This window comes from Triplophysa rosa, linkage group LG4, assembly GCF_024868665.1.
Source record: "Triplophysa rosa linkage group LG4, Trosa_1v2, whole genome shotgun sequence".
NCBI lineage: Eukaryota > Metazoa > Chordata > Actinopteri > Cypriniformes > Nemacheilidae > Triplophysa > Triplophysa rosa.
The window spans coordinates 12618742-12640652 of record NC_079893.1 but is presented as its reverse complement, the minus strand read 5'-3'; the positions used below and the strand labels follow the sequence as shown (position 1 = coordinate 12640652).

At 37.7% G+C, this 21911-nt stretch overlaps 1 protein-coding gene across 2 annotated transcripts in view; it reads right to left on the bottom strand.

The window, feature by feature from the left end:
• Nucleotides 1-1347: 1347 nt before the first annotated feature.
• Nucleotides 1348-21911, bottom strand: part of fhip1aa (FHF complex subunit HOOK interacting protein 1Aa) — a 25714-nt gene continuing 5150 nt past the window's right edge. The window contains exons 2-13 of one of the 2 annotated variants that reach the window (XM_057332806.1): nt 17912-18040; nt 16215-16424; nt 10356-11048; nt 9476-9634; nt 9188-9274; nt 8816-8983; nt 8172-8251; nt 7776-7975; nt 6472-7392; nt 5918-6096; nt 3173-3287; nt 1348-2865 (exon numbers count right to left, since the gene is read on the bottom strand). In XM_057332806.1, the coding sequence (XP_057188789.1) occupies nt 2660-2865; nt 3173-3287; nt 5918-6096; nt 6472-7392; nt 7776-7975; nt 8172-8251; nt 8816-8983; nt 9188-9274; nt 9476-9634; nt 10356-11048; nt 16215-16319 (2913 nt within the window). In that variant the 5' untranslated portion in view covers nt 16320-16424; nt 17912-18040 and the 3' untranslated portion in view covers nt 1348-2659. The remainder of the gene's footprint in view (nt 2866-3172; nt 3288-5917; nt 6097-6471; nt 7393-7775; nt 7976-8171; nt 8252-8815; nt 8984-9187; nt 9275-9475; nt 9635-10355; nt 11049-16214; nt 16425-17911; nt 18041-21911) is intronic. The other variant, XM_057332808.1, reaches the window with a different exon arrangement.

The following is a 21911-nucleotide window of genomic DNA, read 5'->3' as shown; positions in this document are numbered from 1 at the left end:
TACTCCGAGAAGTTTGTGAATCAATTAATGACAGCATTTAAGGCATCATCCAGTTGTCACTGTAATAGTCAGCTCACTTTACTGACTGTGAGGTCAAATGTCTTTGTGCTGTGTTGTTTGTGGTTCTGTATGGATTTTCAATAAGGTTTTAACTTAATGGTTTGCTTTAAGGTACAGGCTGGAGTATACAGATCAGACTGATGCAAACATTGTGTTTTTCTCCTTTTCTTCGAGAAGGGGTTGACCATTTCAATATTCCATATTTCATAACGTAAGAACGTGATGATTAATCTGCATGTTGCATGCTCTAGAGGGCGCAATTTACAAAGTAATAATGACGCAAACTAGCAAATTCTACTTTTTTATGTCAGTGGACTTTCTAAACACAAAAACATGCTCTGCATGAGCCTAATAACAAATGTTAAACGGTACATAACCTGCATAAAGCCGTAAATTCTGGGATAGGCATTTTTATGCACTGCGTAGTTCGTCTACTAGAGGTCAAACCTTTTGTTTTAACAAAATAATTTAATTTGAACACGAAACTTTGTACTGATTTTTTTTATGAAAGTATATCAAAATGTATTTGCAAACCACTACTATTCACCAGCACGTGAACAGAACACTTGTCCCACCTTTCTTGAAACGGTTGGAATATTTGATGTGAGTATCTCGCGCCCTCTAGTGGATTATATAAATGTCACTTCAACAAAGATTTCCTACCTAGACAGACATGAAAATATTAACAGATATTCGTTTCCTTTATATTTTAAAGAAAGAAGGAAGTCGAATGGGGTTTTGGTGACACGACAATAAGCAGTTTTGTTTTTCAAGTCTGTTTATGCTTGGAGGAAAAGTGTTTGGCAAGGGAGACCGTGTATCTGGTGCCATTATTGAAAGTCCTAGTTCTGAACAAAAGCTGCTCCTGTGGCTGAAAGGACTATTAGAGGAATTGTGATGTCAGATGAGGTCAACTAGGGTATCCATGAGTTAACATTCCCAAACCCTGCTGAAGTGAAAAGATCACATATTCACATAGTATGGAGTACACCAGTATTCATATAAATAAAACCAGATATACAATGCCCCTTCATTTAATAATTATGTAATTATATGCATTCAACGTGTAAATATTATATCCAAATAGGCAACAGTGGAAGAGGGAAATGCATTCAGGTCAGAATTCTTCCAGCTGTTTATCACTTCTGAGATTGTCTGAGATACTACCTACCACTTGTACGGTAGTAATGTTAATGAACAGGAGATACTTTCTCCAGTAACTGTATTTCAATGTAGAATGTCTTGTTTCCTACTACAAAAAAAATCACCCCCACATTATGAACAAAATTATACATAATGCATATAATTTTATTTTTGGATGAACATTCTACACTGTGCCCTCATCATATTTATTAATATAATAAGCATGAAATACAAAACAATTGTGGATGAGGTGGGAGGGGCTATCTGCATCTTCATGATAAAAAAATTCTCTCCATTGATTGTCAACTGGGCTCCAAAAATGAACATAATTGCAAGTTGTTGTTATGTGGATTTAATGTTGTTGTGCATGTGCATTAAAACACTTCAAAATAAAAATAAAATCGTTTTGGTATAAAGTTACCTAGAGACTGCAAAAATAGTAAAAAATATACGCAACTTTTTATATACCAGGCCACATTTTGTGATTCACTGTTAACATTCTGCATCATAAACATTAGAAATATAACAATGTTTAAACTTGTGTAAGCAAAGAAAAAAAAACGGTACTGCATAGCAATTGCTTTCTTACCTGCTTCTGTAAAAACACAAATCCACTCTTTCCTGTTTTTAAAACAATGCAATCAAACAAACTAAAACACAACAGAAGAAAATAAAGAGGAAATGTTTCGAAATATTTTTTGTGAAAAAATAATTATTTAATACTACGCCAATAAATAAAACCCCTTTATCCTGACAAACAAGTGTTGCTATTTTCAAACACGTTAACGTGCTCCATAGACGATATGAAAACCTTAAAGGTAGTCAGTATCAGTAAAACCTCATAATGATGCTCTACAAGAAACCAAAACAACTGTGCAAGAATTTAGATCAAATCCAACACACAACAAGCCATTTGGTCACCTTTGCAAAATGAACATAATTTACAAACCATGTGTTAAAAACCATACAGAGAACAATGAGGAATAGGCACAATTAGTATAAGGCCATTTTCGGGAAAAAATCCTCTAAAAGATATCAACAGTACTAAAGAGTCACACAGTCATCCTTCCATAACAGTCCAAAGATATCAGATGATATGTTCTGATGTCTTTATCTCTCAACAGCCATCATTCTTTGGTCTCAGTCAGTGTTGACCAGCATTTTGCCATAGAATACACTATTATGGAATTAAGGCAAATCCAGTGATTCCTTTCTGACAGGGGACGCTGATATGGTGAGCGATTATTGCTGTTCCATGTGTTGTTGCAGGGAATAGTTTGATGATGCATTGAAAAGTCCTGAAACAGTATTGTGATGGCAAGCAAGAATCGCCTTGCAAAAACGTTTTTAAAAAAAACTTTTCCCACACTTATTTAGAGGCAACTTATTGACTGAAATTGTCTCAAACGTTATTTGGAAATAATAATCAACATGAAAAAAAAATAAGGTGGAAAGGCTATTCCTCCATGGGAAGTTGAGACAGGATGGAATGTTCTTGTGCAATGGCTGCCAGTTCCTTGAGGAACTCTGTGAAAAGGACTGTGGCGTATACCTCCGTTCTGTTTGAGGGAACTATAACTTTGGGTTGGATAGCTGGATTCTTCTTGGTTTTGTCCGCTTCAGGACCATGAATCCGATCTCCCATCTTTGGACCTTGAGAGTCTAGATGAAAATTGTGCAGACAAGTCATACATACTGTACAGTATAACATTTTCTGTTGTCATTTTAGTTTATTATACTACTATACATTGTACTTCTATTTTTAAAAAAATAGATATTATTTAATGAAAGACCTTAAAACATGCTACAGCTTACACACGTGACAGTCTTTAAGAATAAAAGAAACATTGCAACAGACACACTACTGTGGCTCATATTGAGGAAAAATCCTTATTGTTCAAAACTGACTGAAAGTTGTGCTCCAGTAAAACATATACATATGTGTGGATTGACTTGAACATATTCTGACCTCTCAGTGAACTCTCTCTGGCCAACAGGCAGTGCTGAGCAGCAGTCAGGAGCTCTGGGAAATCTTTACGGGTTGCAGACAACTGCTCTATCTGGTTCTTTAGAGAGGCCAGTACCTAAGAAATAATAACAGAGAGGAAGGAAGGAAGGAAGGAAGGAAGGGAGAAACAAATAAACCGAGAGAAAAGTAAGTGAATGAATGAGTATCAGATGCTACACTCTTGATATGTTGAATCAAATCACTTCTTCGTGTCCGTTAAACAAATATCAAGCACGTTCTTCTAAAAGACACGCTAATGAATGCACCACAACAGAGCAGCATGAGAAAGCATCTTTTTTTCAGGCATGTAAATATATCTGCTTGAATTTCATCATTACGGTGTTTTTGTTATGAAATTGGATGTTTAATTTGCTTTATTTAGTTGTGTACAAACAACACTTCACTGAATTATGCATCAGCAGAGCCAATTCACAGTGTATGAGGGCTGCATGCCAATTTCGGATAAAATATGACAAAGTACTATTGGTGGTTACTTCAGTGAAATTGCAGGTGTCTCAATTTACTGCTACTGAGAATAATTGTGATATGAATAACTGTGATTAGCAATAGTGTTTTAATAGTACAAAAATGATATATTGTAAATAATTCAGTCAGCGCTAGTATAAACAGTAGTTCACATTTCAACACGTAGGTTGTGGTACTGTTCACATTCAACATCTTGTCTTAAAGGGATAGTTCACCCCAAAAGAAAAATTTTGTCATTATTTACTCACCCTCTTGTCATTCCAAACCTGTCTGACTTTCTTTTTTCTGCAGAACACCAAAGAAGGTATTTTGAAAAATGTTGGTAACCGAACAACAGCGGTACCCATTCACTTCTATTGTATGCACACAAAACCAATGCAAGTCAATGGGTACCGCCATTGTTCGGTTACCAACATTCTTCTAAATATCATCTTTTGTGTTCTGCAGAAGAAATAAAGTTATACAGGTTTGGAGACGGTGAGAGAATGACAATGGTTACAAACTCTCTCTACCCCTTGTATTTTGAGTGTAATTCATTGGCCACAAATGAGAAAACACAAAAACTAATTTAAAGAATAGTTTTACTTCTATAATCATTTTAAGATTAATAGATATCACAGTTGATATAGCTATTGTGAATTCTTTATGTCCACAATAATCGCACAGTAAAAATTGTTGAACGATTTTGTGGAATCTTGAACTGCATTAACATTTTTTCTGTTTTAAAGCTCTGGTATATTCACAGCAATACTCAATTGGGCAGAGGTATTAATGTTTGGGAACGTGAATCTTTTAGGTAAGCATGTAAATATGTGACGGACTGAGAAAATTGAAAAAATGTTTGTACCAAAGTGCGATCTCCAGGTTACAACCACCTGTTATGTCATTGTCTGGACCAAGGAGAGTTAGAATGTATTTATTAGCTTGTTCTGTTTTGCTGTTTTACTCTTTTGGTTTAGGCAGATTTTGGTCAAAAGAAGTGCAGATTAGACACTACACAAATCTGCAGATGTGTGGCTAATTCTGTGTTTTTGTGTGGCATCTATTTGAATGTATTACCCCCCCGATAGCACAGGTATGTCTGTAAAATATGCTTAAAAAGATCTGGAAAACATCTCAGAAAAGGCAGTTTTACACAAATTATAAATCTTAAACATTTTACAGACATCTTAATGTCTATATGACATCAGACACAGACATCTCAGAGACGTACAGTATAGCAAACAATAAAAAAATACGTCTTGCAGACGTAAATGCAGACATCATACAGACGTCTCCCAGATGTGTGCTATCAGGGACATGGAGCTGACGGTACGCTTATCAGCAACTGAAAATAATCAAACTGAGCCAAAATATTTAAAGGGTTTCATGCATTCTAACTTCTTTACAATGTTAAACGTGCTAGCTTCTCATGCTTGACATGATCAACTTGTCAAGAAACGAGTTGGACGTATTACGTAGTATTTCTGTGCTCGATACACTCCCCCAATGTTCGTATTGGTTTCAGAAAGTTTTTTTCGAAACATGAAAAACCGTTACGTAATAACTTATCTTAGTCCCTTAATGGGCAATTCTCCGGGAAAAGCACACCCACGGCAAGGCGAAAGAAACAGCCCGCCCACGCATCTACCGACGAGCGACCACTGCGCTATGGGCCTGCAGCTGCAGCTCGTTACTCTTGCGATAGTGAGAGAAGTTGAGGTGTGTTTGTTTGTTCACGACATTTCAGTGATGGATGTTATATAAACAAAGGATATAACGCTGGATTTGGAGATAGTTTGAAACTGATAGATGGTACGGTCCCAGCCCTAAAAGATGCCGGACATGAATCGCACGCGGTAAGTGAAACTAAGCCTGTGTTTTGTTGGTATTCGGCGCGTACGTGCATAATGTAAACAACGAAAACTTATAGTAAATCAAAAGTTATGCAGGGATAATGTGATGATGTATTGTGTGCTCGTGATTTAGTTCCTCCCCCCGCACACACCCCCAGGAGGTTGTCTGTTTTCGGAAATAATCGTACAGCTGTATCTATCTTTTATAAATGTGATCAAACTAAAGACTCTTCCAAGATACAAAGTATGCAATACTACTCTATAGGTACTCAAGATTAATATGAGATTGGCTGAAACTGCGCGTTCAACTGGACCTTTAATAAACCCTTTGCATTGTACTTTGTCCTTGTGTTGTAGCATTGATATTGTGTGTATATTCCAGTACCTGGTAGAGTGATCGGACGCTGGGCTGGAACACCATGTTAGTGTTGAGGAGGAAGGAGCGCAGCAGGGGCTGAGGGTAAGCAGCTAACTGGGCCAGGATGCCAGTCAGAAGCAGATTCACATGGAGAGTGTTGTTCAGCATGTTTTCTAGACGAGACAGCAGCACACTCACGAACGGTCCTGAGAGAGAAAAAACATACACAAATAAATAACAAAATAATGTAACCAATCCGTAACAACACAAACCCAAGTATCAAGTAAGAGATGAGGTGCAGTCAGATTATGGTAGGGTACCATGACGCAAAGCATTATTCCCTTATTACACAGTTAATGATTTTTGTTTAAATTATTTTTATGTGAGCAAAAAGAGATCACTGTGGGCTAACACATTAACACAATGTACAAACTAAAACCGTGTAGAAGATTGTGTAGAACATTTACATGTTTAAATATCAGACATTCTTTAATTAAATGTCTTATATTTACACAAATATAATTTATTTAAACAAAAGACTCAGAGGATTTAAATAAACAGTAACAAAAATGTTTTCTGACCTGTAAAGGGAACGGCATTACCCCTGCTCCCACTGCAGGGTTTGGTGCCAAAAGGAGACGATGGCATCCTTTCTAACTCTGGTGTTTCTGGTAAGATGCTGTTAAACTCTACCTCATCGTCCATGACTTCTGTAGGACTCTTGAGTTCACTGTTTGCTGGACTACTAGACTGTGCAGCCAGAGATCTTATTAGGTCCTCATACTGTGCCATGAGGTCCTCCCCTTCTGGAATCGCTGACCTGTCCGATTGTGCAGGTTCCCCCTCTTTCTTTTTACAGTCCTCCATTGACGGGCCATTGCTCATTGAGGACTCTGTTGGATTTTGATTAGATGTTGGTTCTCCTGACTCCAACTGTTCTGACTCAGCAGGTTTGGATGAGGCATGATAACTGTTATTAGAGTCTTGGACATCCTTTTGAGCAACCAGGTCATAGACCATAACATCATTTTGAAACTCAGCCTCTTCAATGTAAGATCCCTTAACAAGCATAATAGCGGTTCGCCGCATTTCCTGGATGTGTTGTGGGGGCTCGTCCGGGATAGGCCCAGCTTCCTGCCCTTCTTCTGGATGTGGTTGTGTTGGACAGGCATCATAACTATCATCCCACTCCAGTTCCAATAATCCAGGAGCAGCATTAAGATCTCTGACAGGTGGACCGGACTGATGAACCTGATTTTGGGTCTGTGTTGTCTTGCTGGTTATCTGCGGACGAGTCCTACCTGCCTCTTCCAGGGTACTGGGCTGGTATTCTTCTGGAGGGGGGTTCTCGCCGTCGTAAGGTGCAGACCACACGCGACACGCTCGCATGCAGTTACCGATGCTGTTTTCAGCATCACTTAAGTAGTGCAGGTAACTGACATCCAGGTAGATCTCAGAGCCAATGACACAATCATCATCCTCTGGGAGGACCTGCTCTGATTCTAGAAGAAAATAAACCAAATATATGAGGATTTTAAATGTTCATAGGGTACTATACAACATCACGGCCACTTTTTGACTAAATTCAGCAAGCTGTGCTCTGGAATTTGTTTCAGCTTCTAAGGACTTTAAATACAGGCACAGACATTAGCAGATTACATAGTCTGGAAAGGAATAAAGAAATTAAGTAGATGCAGTTACTAGTGAAGTGTGTTGCATACTGGATTTGAATGTGGCAAAGATTCATTCGTTTCACTAGAGACACAAATTGTGAGAATTTGGAGAACAGAGAGTTGGGACTCCAGTTTGTAATCTCAATGAGATTCAAATGAATCCCGAAAAGTCACAGTACACTCTTTTACTCCAACTTCTAAGATGATATTACCCTTAGTTGTTGTTTGGGAGCCATCAGTGCCCTTTGACCATAGGATGGAGTCCAGCTGCCTGAGTGGAGGAGGGATGATCTCAGGAGAACAGCAGGAAGGTGTAAGGGCGAGGAACTTGGCGGCTGAAACAGAGTAACAGTCTCTCTCCCTCAAGACTCTGCGCTGACTTAACATCATATGATTGCAGGGGATCAAGTACCTGTGGGAGTAAAAGAGACACCGCTTACTGCACCACAAGAAAGACACTTCAGAAAGCAACACTCAAGTGGAAAGAGATTAACATGTCACAATAGACAGATTTTGTCTGTTTTGGACGCTAAACACGGTGACCAAGGATTGCAGAACTGCAAATGAATGAATAAACAATCATGAAGAGTCTACGGGAGTCTACTTACTTTAAAATCAACTGAAGCATGACATCCTCACAATACAGCCCAATGAGAGTGCGGAACAGAGCCAGCGACACGGTGCCAAGCTGGAACAAAAGAGAAGCCAATAATGCAAAACTGTATCTTATCCTTAAAGGGATACTTCACCCAAAAATGAAAATTCTGTCATCATTTACTCACTTTCGAGTTGTTCCAAATCTGTATTAATTTATTTGTTCTGATGAACACAGAGAAAGATATTTGGAAGAATGCTTATAACAGACAGATTTTGCCCCTCAAATACAATGGTAGTCAAAATGGTAGTCAAAAGTGCCCCAGAACTGCTTGCTGTCCTACATGCTTCAAAATGTCTTTTTGACAACAAAAAAAGTAATTTAATTGAATTTAAAATGTAAATTTTCCTACTATGGGAGTCAACAGGGGGCAAGATCTGTTTGGTTATAAGCATTCTTCCAAATATTTTTCTCTGTGTTCATCAGAACAAAGAAATTTATACAGATTTGGAACAACTCAAAGGTGAGTAAATGATGACAGAATTTTCCCTTTAAAAGAAAATAAACTTTATTTTGCATCAAAAGCAATATTGCATAACATATTACACCTGTTTTTCAGAGAATATATCTTTAAAATATGGGCAATACTGTGGGTACCTGAAAGGGAGTATTGATGCGGCTAACTAACGTGTCCAAAATGTGAACATTGTCATGGCGATGGAGGAGGATGAAACTGAGGAAGGTGTGTAGCAGGGCAGGTTCCGACACAATTCGTATGAACAGGTCCAGGTATGCTGTGGTGGTCATTACCTCTTCAAGTGTTAACTGCAAAAGATTAGGTTGCTTAAAGTCATACTGTAGTGAGATCCGATTTCATTACACTTAACGTTTAGGGAAGGTGTTAAAATAGGGATCTAAATCTAAAAGACATTAAATTAAGTTTTTAATTGAAAGCCAGCGAGATGCTTTCTGCACCAGGGTTAGGCAAAGACCCTGAGGCCAATAAAGAAAGACTTGCAGATCACTAACTTTGTGTAATGCTGGTGCTAAAACAGGTACCAGGAACCCATTATGAATGTATCCCACCAGCTGGTCTCTGATAGACGGATGAGCCACCTAAACACAAAGAGAAAATAATAAAGTAATATAACAACTTCCAGGCAAATATAAAGATAATAAATCATCTTTATTTACAGTTCAAACTTTGCCTGCTAATGCAAGATTTCCATAAAAATGTTTATGAAGTAGACTAAAACTACACATAAGTAAAGTGTTTTGGAGTAAAGACATGAAGTCAATTCAGGCGCTAGCTCACACCTGTATGACAGCGTTACAGAACTCGAGGGAGTTAAGAAACTGCACAAGAGATGGCAGCTGCTGCCAGTCTTCATGATGGAGACAATGCCAGTCTTCACTGGGCACATCCAACTTAGTAGGCAAAGAGGAGTAGAGCCCACTTAAACCTGTGGCCAAAACCTAAAGAAAATGGGGTTACATGTGATTCTCCATGTTATGCATATCATACTAGCACAAACAGATGAACTAGAATAACAGCTCATGGACTTTTTTGTTATACTGTCATTTACATTTCTAATGCCTGTTTATATAGGTTATTTTAGCTACAGAGTAATATGAGTTACTTCAGCTATAGAGTACTGTCAAATGCATGATGTTTATGTCTGCAAGTTACTTTAAATTTTGCCTTGCATCAAGCCAAAACATTTTTTTATTAGACATTGACCTTCACAAACACAAGACTAGATACATAATGTGACACGACTTTTGCATCATTTTTGCTATCTGATTTTAACACAAACAACAACTGACTGCTTTTATGTATTGTATTTTGTAAGTGAAATAAGTCCATATGAGGCTGTAAGGGACGAGAGAGCATATGAGGGTGGAGGCGCTTGTCTGCAGTCAGACACTATTAAAGATGATGCATTTTAATAAGTATGTTACTCATGCACACTGTCAAAAATTGTGCAATTATCTCTAATGACTAAAGAGATATACTGCACTGCTAGTCACTGCAACAGGGCCTGATGAAGCAGATCTTTGAAATGAAACTGACAAAAATATTGATGAGTCATCCTGCACTACAGAGTTTTTTGTCCAATCAAATGCTTTCTAGAATAAGAATGCAAATAACAATAGGGAATGGAAAAATGAGAGAAACACTCTAACAGATACATACCGGACAGAAATAGGTGTTTTCTGCAATGTGTTTCGCCACAACGTGGTTCTCAGCAGACAGTGCCATGATAAGCAGAAGAGCATCTCTGGCCTGCTGTCCGACCGACCCTTCCCTGTGTATGAATGGGATGAGCAGGGAGAAGATGAGGAAATTAGCAGCTCCCTGGTCCTCGCTTGTATGGAAAAACAGCTCCAGGACAGACGGATCTTTAGTGAGGACAGAGCACAGCTGGTTCAGGAGCAACACCAGTTCTGCTTCCACGACACCAGAGCTTGGACGTGACGGAGAACCAGAGCAGGACGACAAAAGCATCATCAAGGGCTTAAGAACGGGTTTATGATGAAGTAACGGCTGCCTGGCTTGTCCAATCAGCATCTCGTACATCTTCAACTGTTCTAATTTCATTTCGTCTGTGAATTCTCTCCTCAAGCTCCAGACAAAAAGCCTCTCCAACACGTTCTCCATCACCACAAACTCCAGGATGGGACCCATGGCTCCACTCTGACCACACTCCTCTTCCATGAGGAGAAACAGCATGTGCTCTACGTAGTTCTGCACAGCGCTGGCCTCATCGCCAGGGATCTTGCCGAAACGGAGACCACCCAGTCCTCCGCCCCCACCAAGACCATGACCTCCACCCAGGATGCCAACATTACTGCGTACAGGGTCGTGCTTCTCTAGAATTTTCACCACCTGATAAAGAGGAAAATATCAAAGGTCATTCAAACTGCTGTAGTGTTTTAGTTTGATCTGAATTGTCAATCTAGGAGACATGAAGCAGAAATACTGCTTAAAGAGTAACTATTACAATGTCCTTAAAATTACATTTCAATCTGTGTGTAATGTTGATGTTTGTAAATGGAAAGCAGTCTGCCAAGTTGTAAAGCCGAAAGTGAACGAATAAAGTTTTTGGCTTGAGAAAAAAGGAGATGACTCTGTATCACGCGAACGAGTCGTCTGTCATTCTAATTTCAATGTCGGGTCAGATTTGCATCACTCCGTGTAATGCCCGCCTTCGTTCCATTTGCGACACTGCACGCGGTAGACCAATCACAGCAGACTAGAGCATCTAACCAATCAGATCAGAGTAGGCTGACAGAAAGGAGGGGATTAGACAGATGAATCGCCGAACGAATCATTTGAGAATCAGTCAAGAAGTGAGGTCATAATAACTGCCTATTAGGGCTGCTCGATTATGACAAAAATCGTAATCACGATTATTTTGGCCAATATTGAGATCCCGATTATTTAACACAATTACTCGTTAACTTTAAAATATATATATATATATCTTTTTTTAACTTGGCTTTTAAACTGTGAATTCAACTGAAAAATAAATGTAAAGAAATAGCACAGCTGAACCGCTGTAAAAGAAAAGGGTGCACTGTGGATTTATACCACAAGAAAAGAGAGGATCCTTGCAAAATGGAATGCGGCACAATAATTGTTTTACCTCGATTATTTTGTTTTTGTAATTGCTGAAGGCCGAAATTGACGATTATGATTAATTTTCGATTACTTGCACAGCCCTACTGCCTATTGTTAGAAAATGAAAGTGTTTTTACACCGTGTATGTACGTAAACTTGTTGTTGGACACTCCATAAACCAAATCACAAAATATTTACTCTTTAAGCTGCTGCCCTTATGAAAAATTCTTTTACTTTGCTTCTTTCTTAATTTCTTTTCTAGATTTCTTTAATTGTTAATGCTTTGTATATCAGCTTTTCTTGTATTATTGCCTTATCTGAGATGGATCACTTTGTCTTTGTTTTCTCACATTTAAGTCACTTTAGATAAAGTATGGAGCGAAAATTGTGCCTAAACTTAACAAACAAATCCAGCGTTTTGGAAACAAACGTAACCTTTTATGCAAAAGAAATAAACTCTGAAACAAACAGAAAGCGTTTTACAAATACATAATGCAATTCGAGAGAAAATGCAAAGGTGTACCATATACTGTAAATATACTGTGTTTAAGTCTCACCTCACCTTTGATTTTCTCACAAATGTTAACGTGCAGATTTTCTCACAAATGTGACCATGCAGATTTTCTCAGTTATGCAACTTCTCCCAAAACAGCAGATAGCTCAATTGTTTGACTTACATTTATATTACAGTTTTTTTGTGCTGGTTTATTCTATTGCAAAAATTGCCCAATTAGCTTGAAATAGCCAAAAAAATAGCAGCATTCATTTTAAACCTAAATAGGCTAATGGCAACCAAACAATGTAGACGACTGACTGAAACAACTGCCACAACGATTTATTTGCTTTTTCATCTTTTATAGCCTAGAAAACTCTCTACTTTAATGCCATAGTGTTTAGACATAATGTTAAATACTTTTTATCTATGAGTTGCTATGGATAAAAGTCAAACATATGTATCAATGCAACTTTCATGCAGAAAAAGTACTAAAAACCTGTCACGGTCCCACCGTCTTGTTTATGATATTCTAGTCGTGTGGTGGGATCGGGGCAGAGTCCTTGGGTTTTATGTGGGAAGGCCATGAGATGTTTGTTTTTACCTCTCATGTGTTTTTCCAGTGTCTCGTCTCTGTTCCCGCCATCTCGTTTCCTCAATATCCTTCCCTAAGTGTTTAATGTACCACACCTGCCCCATGTCGTTATCCCTCGTTTGTGTTCCTATATTTACCCTCATGTTTCTTTGTCCTGTGCTCGTATATTACGTATAAGTATGTGTTCATGCCGTCGCCCATGTTCCTGTGTCGTGTGAGAACTGTGAGTCTTGTGATTTTGCTTTAGTTTTATCCTGCCTTGTTTTAGTTTAAGACGTTGTGTCGAGTACCTTGAGTTTAGTTATTTGTCTTGTTTTCATTTTGCCCCCTCGTGGGAAGTCTTTTGTTTTATATATATATTTCTGAGTTCCGTTTTCCCCATTGTGGGTGTTTTGTTTCTGTTTTGTCTATCATTTAATAAATATATCTGTTAACCCCCTCACTGCCTGCCTGCGCTTGGGTTCTCTGCACCACAACCGTGACAAAACCGAGTCGCATCTCAGAAAGAGCGCAAAATACTAAAATCTTACAAAAAAATTGACATATAAACCAGGCCCGGTTCCTTCCAGGTGCAGAAGGGTGGACTAGCAGATATCCTGGGTGGACTAGCAGATATCCTGGGTGGGCATATACCCCAATCACACAGACAGTATAGCTGCAGACAAAATTAAGAGTCCATTTCAAAAGTATTTTCCTTTTTTTCTGATAAGAACGTGTTTTGGTAAAATTATCAATTTTGTTTATTTCTGTGAACTTCTGACAGCATTTCTCCCAAATTTCATATAATTTCTTTTTATGTATTTGGAGAAAATGAACTGGAGAAACCAGGTGAAAACAACAGAAAAGATGATCTGTATTTTTAAAACGGAAACACCGCAAAAAACAAGTTCATATTTAGTTTTAAGCAACACAAAACTAATGTTTGTACACGTTAGAAAAAGTAAAAAAAAGTTTTATGAAATAACCCAGATTTTTTAAAATTAGTTTATTATCATGCTCTGTCACTCTTGAGGTTTGCTTTTGTTGGAATTCAACAAACACTGCAGTATATGACTGCAATACATGCAGGACTTAAATGATTTATGATGTTATAAATATAACAAACAGGCATTCATTACAGAAGACTGCGAGTTTAAAACAAAAAATAATTATTGTTGATTACTGCCTTTTATATAGTAATTGTGTATAAATTATATAGTAATTTCATTGATGTTTTACACATTAAATAAAGTGGTTATGTAAACTGGACATAAATAGAAGCTTACAAAAGAAAGTGGGCCAAGAACATTCCCCATCACTGAACGATTACTGATTTCTGTTTAATTTCTTTTAATGAATTGAATGAATTAATCTGATTACACTGCACAATGAACTTTACATCGTGTCTGCTGTTTTTCATGTGGTATCGTGAGCGCGCATCGCGCCTAAACTAAACTATTTTGCACATTGTTTCGCTACCACCTGCAGCGTGAATTGGGGTGTTTGAGATGGAGAGAGACAGATTTATTTCTGAAGCGGGAGCTTTGGAAGATGGAGCTTTCAGTCATTACTGAAAGTCAATAGGATAAAATCTAGCCTATATATTGCAAGCAAATAATAGCTGTTTGTTAACAGCACAAAATAAGACCGCAACAACGAATAAATGAATCTGATTTTACTGCACAATTGAATTTACATGCTTAATTTTACATATGTGCAGTGTGTCCAAAATTCCTTTGCACAGTATTTTGCTTCCACCTGTAGCATGCTTCTCTGTTACAAACTAAAGCCAGAGCAGTGAAGTGAAGAGTGACGTTGCTTTCAGCCAATAGAAAATACAACAATTTTTGGTGTTATTTTTTGATTCTCATTGGGTGGGCAAGACAGACGTTTAGGTGGGTTCAGCCCACCCCTGCCCATGCCTAGTGCCGGCCCTGATATAAACACAAAATGATGTCAAAATTCCCTTATAAGAAAGTATCCTTGTAAAAGTAGTGTGTTTTGTGAACATAAACAGTTGGGAAACAAGAGCGAGAGAATGAGATGGAGTGGAAGGGGTGACAACATTGCAAATGCATCCAGTTTGTTGTACGTTATTTGCATATTAAAACCAATGCATAATTCATTATTTATTGTTAAGAACAGCAACTGATTATTATTAACAGTTTTAATAAATTTCATGAGACTAGCTGAATGAAACGTAATGAATGAAATTAATTCAGTTTCTGGCACTGGCAAGGGTGGCACGAAAGGTAATGTTCATGGCTTCTTCCTATAGAAACTAGTGTCAAATTCCCAATAGCACCACCTGCTGTTTTGTAAAAGGAAGTTGCACATGCATTTGTGAGAAAATCTGCACGGTAACATTTGTGAGAAAATCAAGCTGAGAGAATCTCATAAAAAGGTGAGACTTAAACACAGTACATTTATATGGTACACCTTTGCATTTTTCTCTCGAATTGCATTATGTATTTGTAAAACGCTTTCTGTTTGTTTCAGAGTTTATTTCTTTTGCATAAAAGGTTACGTTTGTTTGCAAAATGCTGGATTTGTTTGTTAAGTTTAGGCACAATTTTTGCTCCATAATAAAGTGCCTACCAAATACTTACATGTAAATGTAAAATCATAACTTTTTTTTAGAAGTTTTTGAGAAGTCAGAGACACCTGCTGAAATTGTGATATGCTTTAAATAAGAACATTTTTAATATTTTTATTTACATTTTAGTGTTGCTTTAGTAAATCACAATAGAATATATTACAGTGTATCAGAAAGCATATTGCCTATTACACGCAAAGTAGCTCAAGTAGCTCAAAAGTAGAGCTGCTATAAATCAGATCAAAGCAAACAATGAGCTCTCTGTCCTGGTGTACTTTTTTACCATTGCGACAAAACTTACCATCAGGTTTTTTTATACTATTGGGTTAATAACAAAGTAAAGGAATGACCTGAAGGCTCCAGGAAGAGGAAGTGCATTCAGAGTCAAATGGCATCTTGCTCTAAGCAAAGTGTAGCATTCATAAATGCAAAGTAATGAGGAAGAGGATAAAGGGTTGAGTGATAATCCCATATTTACAATTATAATTGAGGCTTTCAGATGCCTTCTAAACAGCTAAACAATGCCTTCTATTTTCTGAAGCCTTCAGTTGGTTTTCTGTTGATTTCACCTAAATTTTTTATTCTAAACGTTATTTATTAAATAGAAAAAAATGCAGTTTACCTAACATTTGGTTTGATTCCCTAATGTGAATAAACTAGTTTCTTAAGATCAATTGGCTCCCTTTTACTTCCACTTTGTGAAAAGTGTCAAATAAAAAATAATAACAGTAATACATGGGGAAAGAAGATATTAGAAGTGTGGAGTACCTGTGCCCAGTGGTTTTTGAAGACGATCATGCATGTTTCAGGGTCCACACCCCTCAGGACCAAGGTCTGGCCACCTTGATTCCCATTGGCAACCATAAATGCCATTGTTGTGCCCTCTCAGCAGGACTAAACCATGTTTAGGTTAAGGAGGGGAACTGATGCCAAATTCTACCGAATGTGGATAACACGACACCATTAGACAATGAAGACCTGCAGAGATGTGAACACAGAAGAGAGTAGTTAGAAAACTGCTGGCCAAAAACACACTGATAATTCTACCATTCTACCAAATAGTTTTACAATTTTTTCCTAAATGTTTTCATTTTAAAATGTCTTATTTCTTCTGTCTTATTATTTCACTATGGTGTTTTAAACTTGGATTTTCTATAGCACAGCACAAACCAAACACAGATAACACTGACCTCTTTTAGTCAGTTAGGTTTCACTTTATTATTTCTGAATCAACACTTCAATGGCTATTTTGGCAGAATCTTTGTGTTCAGTCTGCATAAAAATGAAAAGCTTTCGGTTTTCAAAGGGTCTAAGTGAGTTTCATCTGCCCTATGAAGTCCACGTTAAGATTAGCAATAAGGTCACACATGATGTCATAAAACGTTGACGTTGAGATGCTAATTACCAACATGTGGATGTGAGTTTTTGTGTGTAATTTTCAGTGTTACTCTTTATCTAACTTTAGTGTTCCTGAATAACTACTATAGCAGTACTGCAAAGCTTGCGCTTCCTATGCTGAGCTATTTTTAATAAAATCAATAAACACACCCATAGCCCCAAGCATTTAGTTAACAGCTATTTGTTTTAAACAAATGCCAAATGATTATGGATGGTTACAAAGAAACAAAATATGCATGCTGGGAGTATGATATGGTTTCTATGTGTTTGTGTGTTCTAATAGATGAGCAAAAGCATTAACAATGGTATTCATCTCAATCCATGTGGTCTCCAGTCTCATCTTTACTTGGATGCTAAGAAACAGAAGATGTGATGGTCACACAGAACACGCAATCAGAAAGAAAGTAAATTACATTAAAGCTGAAGAGTATCATATTTTTTATGTTAAAACACTTTCTCTACCCTTGTTTAATATGCAGAATCAGCTAAAGTGAGCCGACGGACAGTTGATCTTCCTGACAACTGTAAACAGTCTTAAAACCCTGGGCTCTGTTGGTTTGTAGAATGCATATAGACATACAATCATCTCTACTAATATTAAATATACAGTATAGTTCACTAGAGTTAAGCTTGGCCATAGGAAGGTGCGAGTACAAAGTATGATTCTCCTTACATTTTCCTTCCATGAAACGTATATATTAATGTATAACTTCTGAACATAAAGAAAATGGAATTATAAACCATTGACTATTACTACCTTATATTATTATTATTAAATATGAGCTATTAAAGTTTGAATTCATATATACATTTATTCCATAAACATCCAGTACAATCTCCAGTACAGCATCTGCATAATGGGTGTGTGCCTTTAACAGGTGCACAAAGCAACAGCAAACCTTTAACGCTTCACACAACACTTACCAGCCAATCAGTGCCCACCAACTCTCACCCACACCTGAAGTCAGAGCCAATCATCACAGAAAGCACGGACTGACGGAAAACATGATAGACTGTTCCGAAGGTACCCAAAGGGTGAAAATGAACACTCTGCATTTTCCACCTACCTCATCCAGACCACTTCTGAAAGCTGCTGCCGGGAACACAGTATTTTGTGAGGAAGAGAACATCAGCATCTTCTGGAGGTTCAGGAGCTCTTCTGAGACAAGCAGAATTAGATCCAGTCAAAGGGAGCTCTGTAGAAATGACAACAGGGGAACAGCTTAGCTGTGCTGGTTTGAGCCGCGTGAGTGATAAGGGGGCGAGAGGAGGAAAGCAATGACTTTGATTGATCTGAGCAGAGAGAAAGAGATTTGAAATAGAACTGCAGGAGCAGGAATGAGAAGGAGGGGAGAGGAGGTGGCAATACAGAAATGCAGGGGCGGTTGAAGAAAACGTGTATTCCAAACCTTCAGCTATTCTGAAACCACATTCTCTAAAAAGACCTCGTATGTATTAGCCAAAAACAAAGAGCACTAAGAAGATTACCAACATACCGCAGCTGTGTGCCGCCAATTCTCTAATAATGTATTAGTGTTTTTCCATGACTATTAGACAAGTGCATCTACTGTTCTACTGAGCATAATAAGCAGATTGAGTGACAATTTGGATTTCTATAGAGACATTCTATACTCATTCAGTTGACTGTACCCAATCACATACAGAGACACACGTTTTCAAAATCCATGAGTTGGAAGGTCCAGTGTATGAAATTTAGTGGTGAGGTTGAGAATAGCACTACGGCAGCTGACACAGGACTAAGATGTCATCACGTTTTCGCTTCTTTGCCAAAGGAGCTAACGTATTTACAAAACACGCTCAGTAGAGCAGTTTGTCCGTTTAGGGCTACTGTAGAAACAACATGGAGAATAGATTCTCCAAAATATTACACATTGGACCTTTAATGCTACTTTACTTATTGCAATAAAGGAAGCTGCATTCAGATCTTCAAGTTTTAGTATACATGCAAAAAATCCAGACTCCAAATGCATCATGGTAACAGAAATTAACTAGGGTAAAAAAGTGACCCCAAAACACATACAGTACACTCATTAAAAAGTGTACGGATGGGACAAAGGAACACTCTAGGGAACAAACTATGCTGAATTCTTGATCTTGCTCTACTTTATGAAGGAGTTCAGATGAGTTTCTGGGACAAAACTGGGACCGGCAGGGATTATTATAGGAGACGGTTTTCCTGACTGAGCAGATATGTCTTATTTTAGTAATGGTCTGATGTAATCTGTGATTACTTCACATTAACAGCAGTTATCCAATTAGGGTCATTACGTTAATTATGCTAATTTGATGCTTCAAAATTACATCCAAGTCCTTGAATAATTCCAAACCACATAAAAAAGATATTCATGGTAAAGACAGAAAACAGAGTGTTATACATTTTAATTCAACACTAGTGCCAATCCAAGAGCCATTCATTCACATTAAATGTACCATACCTACAAGTAACACAGTAAAAGTTCTTATTTGTTAGCTGTGTCATGCCTCAAATATACTTAAAACAACAAACCATTATATCTTGAGGAACATGTGTTACCTTTACTCCTCTGGCAGCTGTAGCTCAGCTGCCACAGGGGTTGACTAACACATGCTAATGTGACATCACCCTTTAAACTGTCCTGCTACTACACCGTGACTGACAAAACAGGTTTCATGTGTTTGTAGCCACACCAAAAATTACAGGACCGGGAGAGAAAAAAGACATTTTTAAGTTTAACGATTCACAAGAGGTCCATGTACTTTTTTACACTGAAGGCCATAACTTCAAAAGGTAATGTGACACTGGCCAGTGCCAGAATATTTGTTTGGAGTCCCTTTGTGAATGACTCTCCTTTGAGAATGGGTTGGGTTTCATGCCCTGCAAACCAAAGGGAGTGTCCTCAGAGGGTTTCATACTGAAGGGAGAGGTTGAGTGAAACGGAAACATAACAGGCAAGCCTGTCCCACCCTATCACAGAAATATCATAACTGTTCTCAAAAAAACTGTTGAAAATTGTTCTCTGTGTGCCATCCATTAGCACTAAGCCAACGCATTTCACACCATTTGTCCCACTGCCATATGTCATATCATGGTGAGATTCTTTAGGAATCAAGTGAGGTTTAATTGCGTTATTTTTTAATTCATATTTTTATTCTTCAAATAAATTATTGAATATGAATTATTTAAAAAAAGGCCTTTTAATGTGCGCTAATTTTGGACTGTGTCAGAAATGTGTGCTTTTCGATGTCTTAGCATATGCCTTACATGATGGGAACACCTGGCCCACCCTCTTACAGACACACAGGACCCCTAAGCAAATCAAAGCAGGCATGTTTTTCATGCTCTGAAGACACATGAGAGGAATCTACTGATCCCTGGTGCCCATGGCGACCGGGTGACGCGAGGGCCATTAAAGTAACAGAGGCTGTTGAAAAATTTACAGCGCAAGCACAGAGGAGAAAAAACTACAAGCTCTATTGACAGCCTCAAGCAAAAAGCACGATACTGACCCTTTCCTTTCCTTTGTGGACTGATAAATCAAACAATCCACATATAAAAATAAACACACACTTTCTACTCTACACTAGCCTTTCCAATCAAACTGTGTTACACTCTACTAATCATTTCAATATTATTGTAGCAAATATGACCAAAGGGTGCAGTAGCTAACTACAAATCTTATCACAATTTCATGGTATAATTTCACTGTCTGTTTCCCACCCAGACCTGATCCACATGAATAACAACAAACCACCTGTCTCAATTGGTGGGTTCTTTACAGACCTTGAGGTACCTCGGGACCAGTCCAGTAACTATGGAGACATTAACATCCCGAGTGGTACCTCAAACATCTACATAATGATGGAAACCATGCAAATTAGGTATATTTGCATGCTGTCGTGCAAACGTTCTAAAATATTTACAAACTGAAGTTTGTGTGTTCAACTTCTGTTTACAGTGTGAATGAATCTCAGTACAATACTGACAAAACAATGAACAACAACAATACTTTTCAGAATTTATAGAACTGTGTGTTTACTGAGATAAAATAAAAACTATGGTGGCCCCATTAAAACAAACAAAGGAACAGCAGTGTGATGTTTGCCTTTTATGATAAGGGAGTGGGACACAACAACCTTTCTCACCGTTGTGTGAGAAATAATGGTAGCCAAAAGGTATAGCATTTTTACAAAAGAATAATAATAAACAAAAAATAGACAGTTCTCATAAGATATACAAAATCAGCTTCATTCTATGTGATCGCACACCCATGCGTGCCCCCAATTGGAGATCACATGACCAGTCATGCCATGCAATGACTATTCAGCACCTTTTTTTTTCAATACAAAACATAAAAGTATCTCTAAACAAAACAAGCAAACAAAACTAACAAATACAATAACACACAGCTAAAGAATAGAGCCCAAAAAACAGCCAGTCCAGAGTGATTGTCTAAATCAGCCTGTGTGTGATCCAAAAGTTCATCCTGAATGAGGATAAAAAAATTAATGAAATGGCCAAACACCTGCAAAGGCAACGACAACCCAGACATCAAGCACCATGACATCCACATTCCACACAAAGAAATGTATCCAATTCATGTAAAAATGCACTGGGATTGAATCCAAGAATGTCAGTTTTATTGAGTAGTATGACACTAAAACAACCAACATCAATCTGGCAACAATTATAACACTGTTGCATCCACGCCAACAGGTGTCACTATGAAGTCCAATACCAGGATGAAAAAACAGCAGCAAAAAGAATAGACCCATTCACTATCCCCTACATTAGCTTACTAATATATAGGGATGTAACGATTCACTCAGCTCACGATGCGATGCGAGTCACGATTCTGATCTCACGATGCGATTTAGTCACGATTTACTCACGATTTATTTTGAAAAAATGAGTTGAAACAAATTAGAAATGAACAACTTCCCTTGCATTATTTCTTAAATGCTTCACGTTTCTTTGTATGATAAAATAATGTTTTATTTCAAATAACAAAACTAAACTGCAATTTTATAACAAATTAATAATAGAAAAAGTCTCTTTAATATAAACAA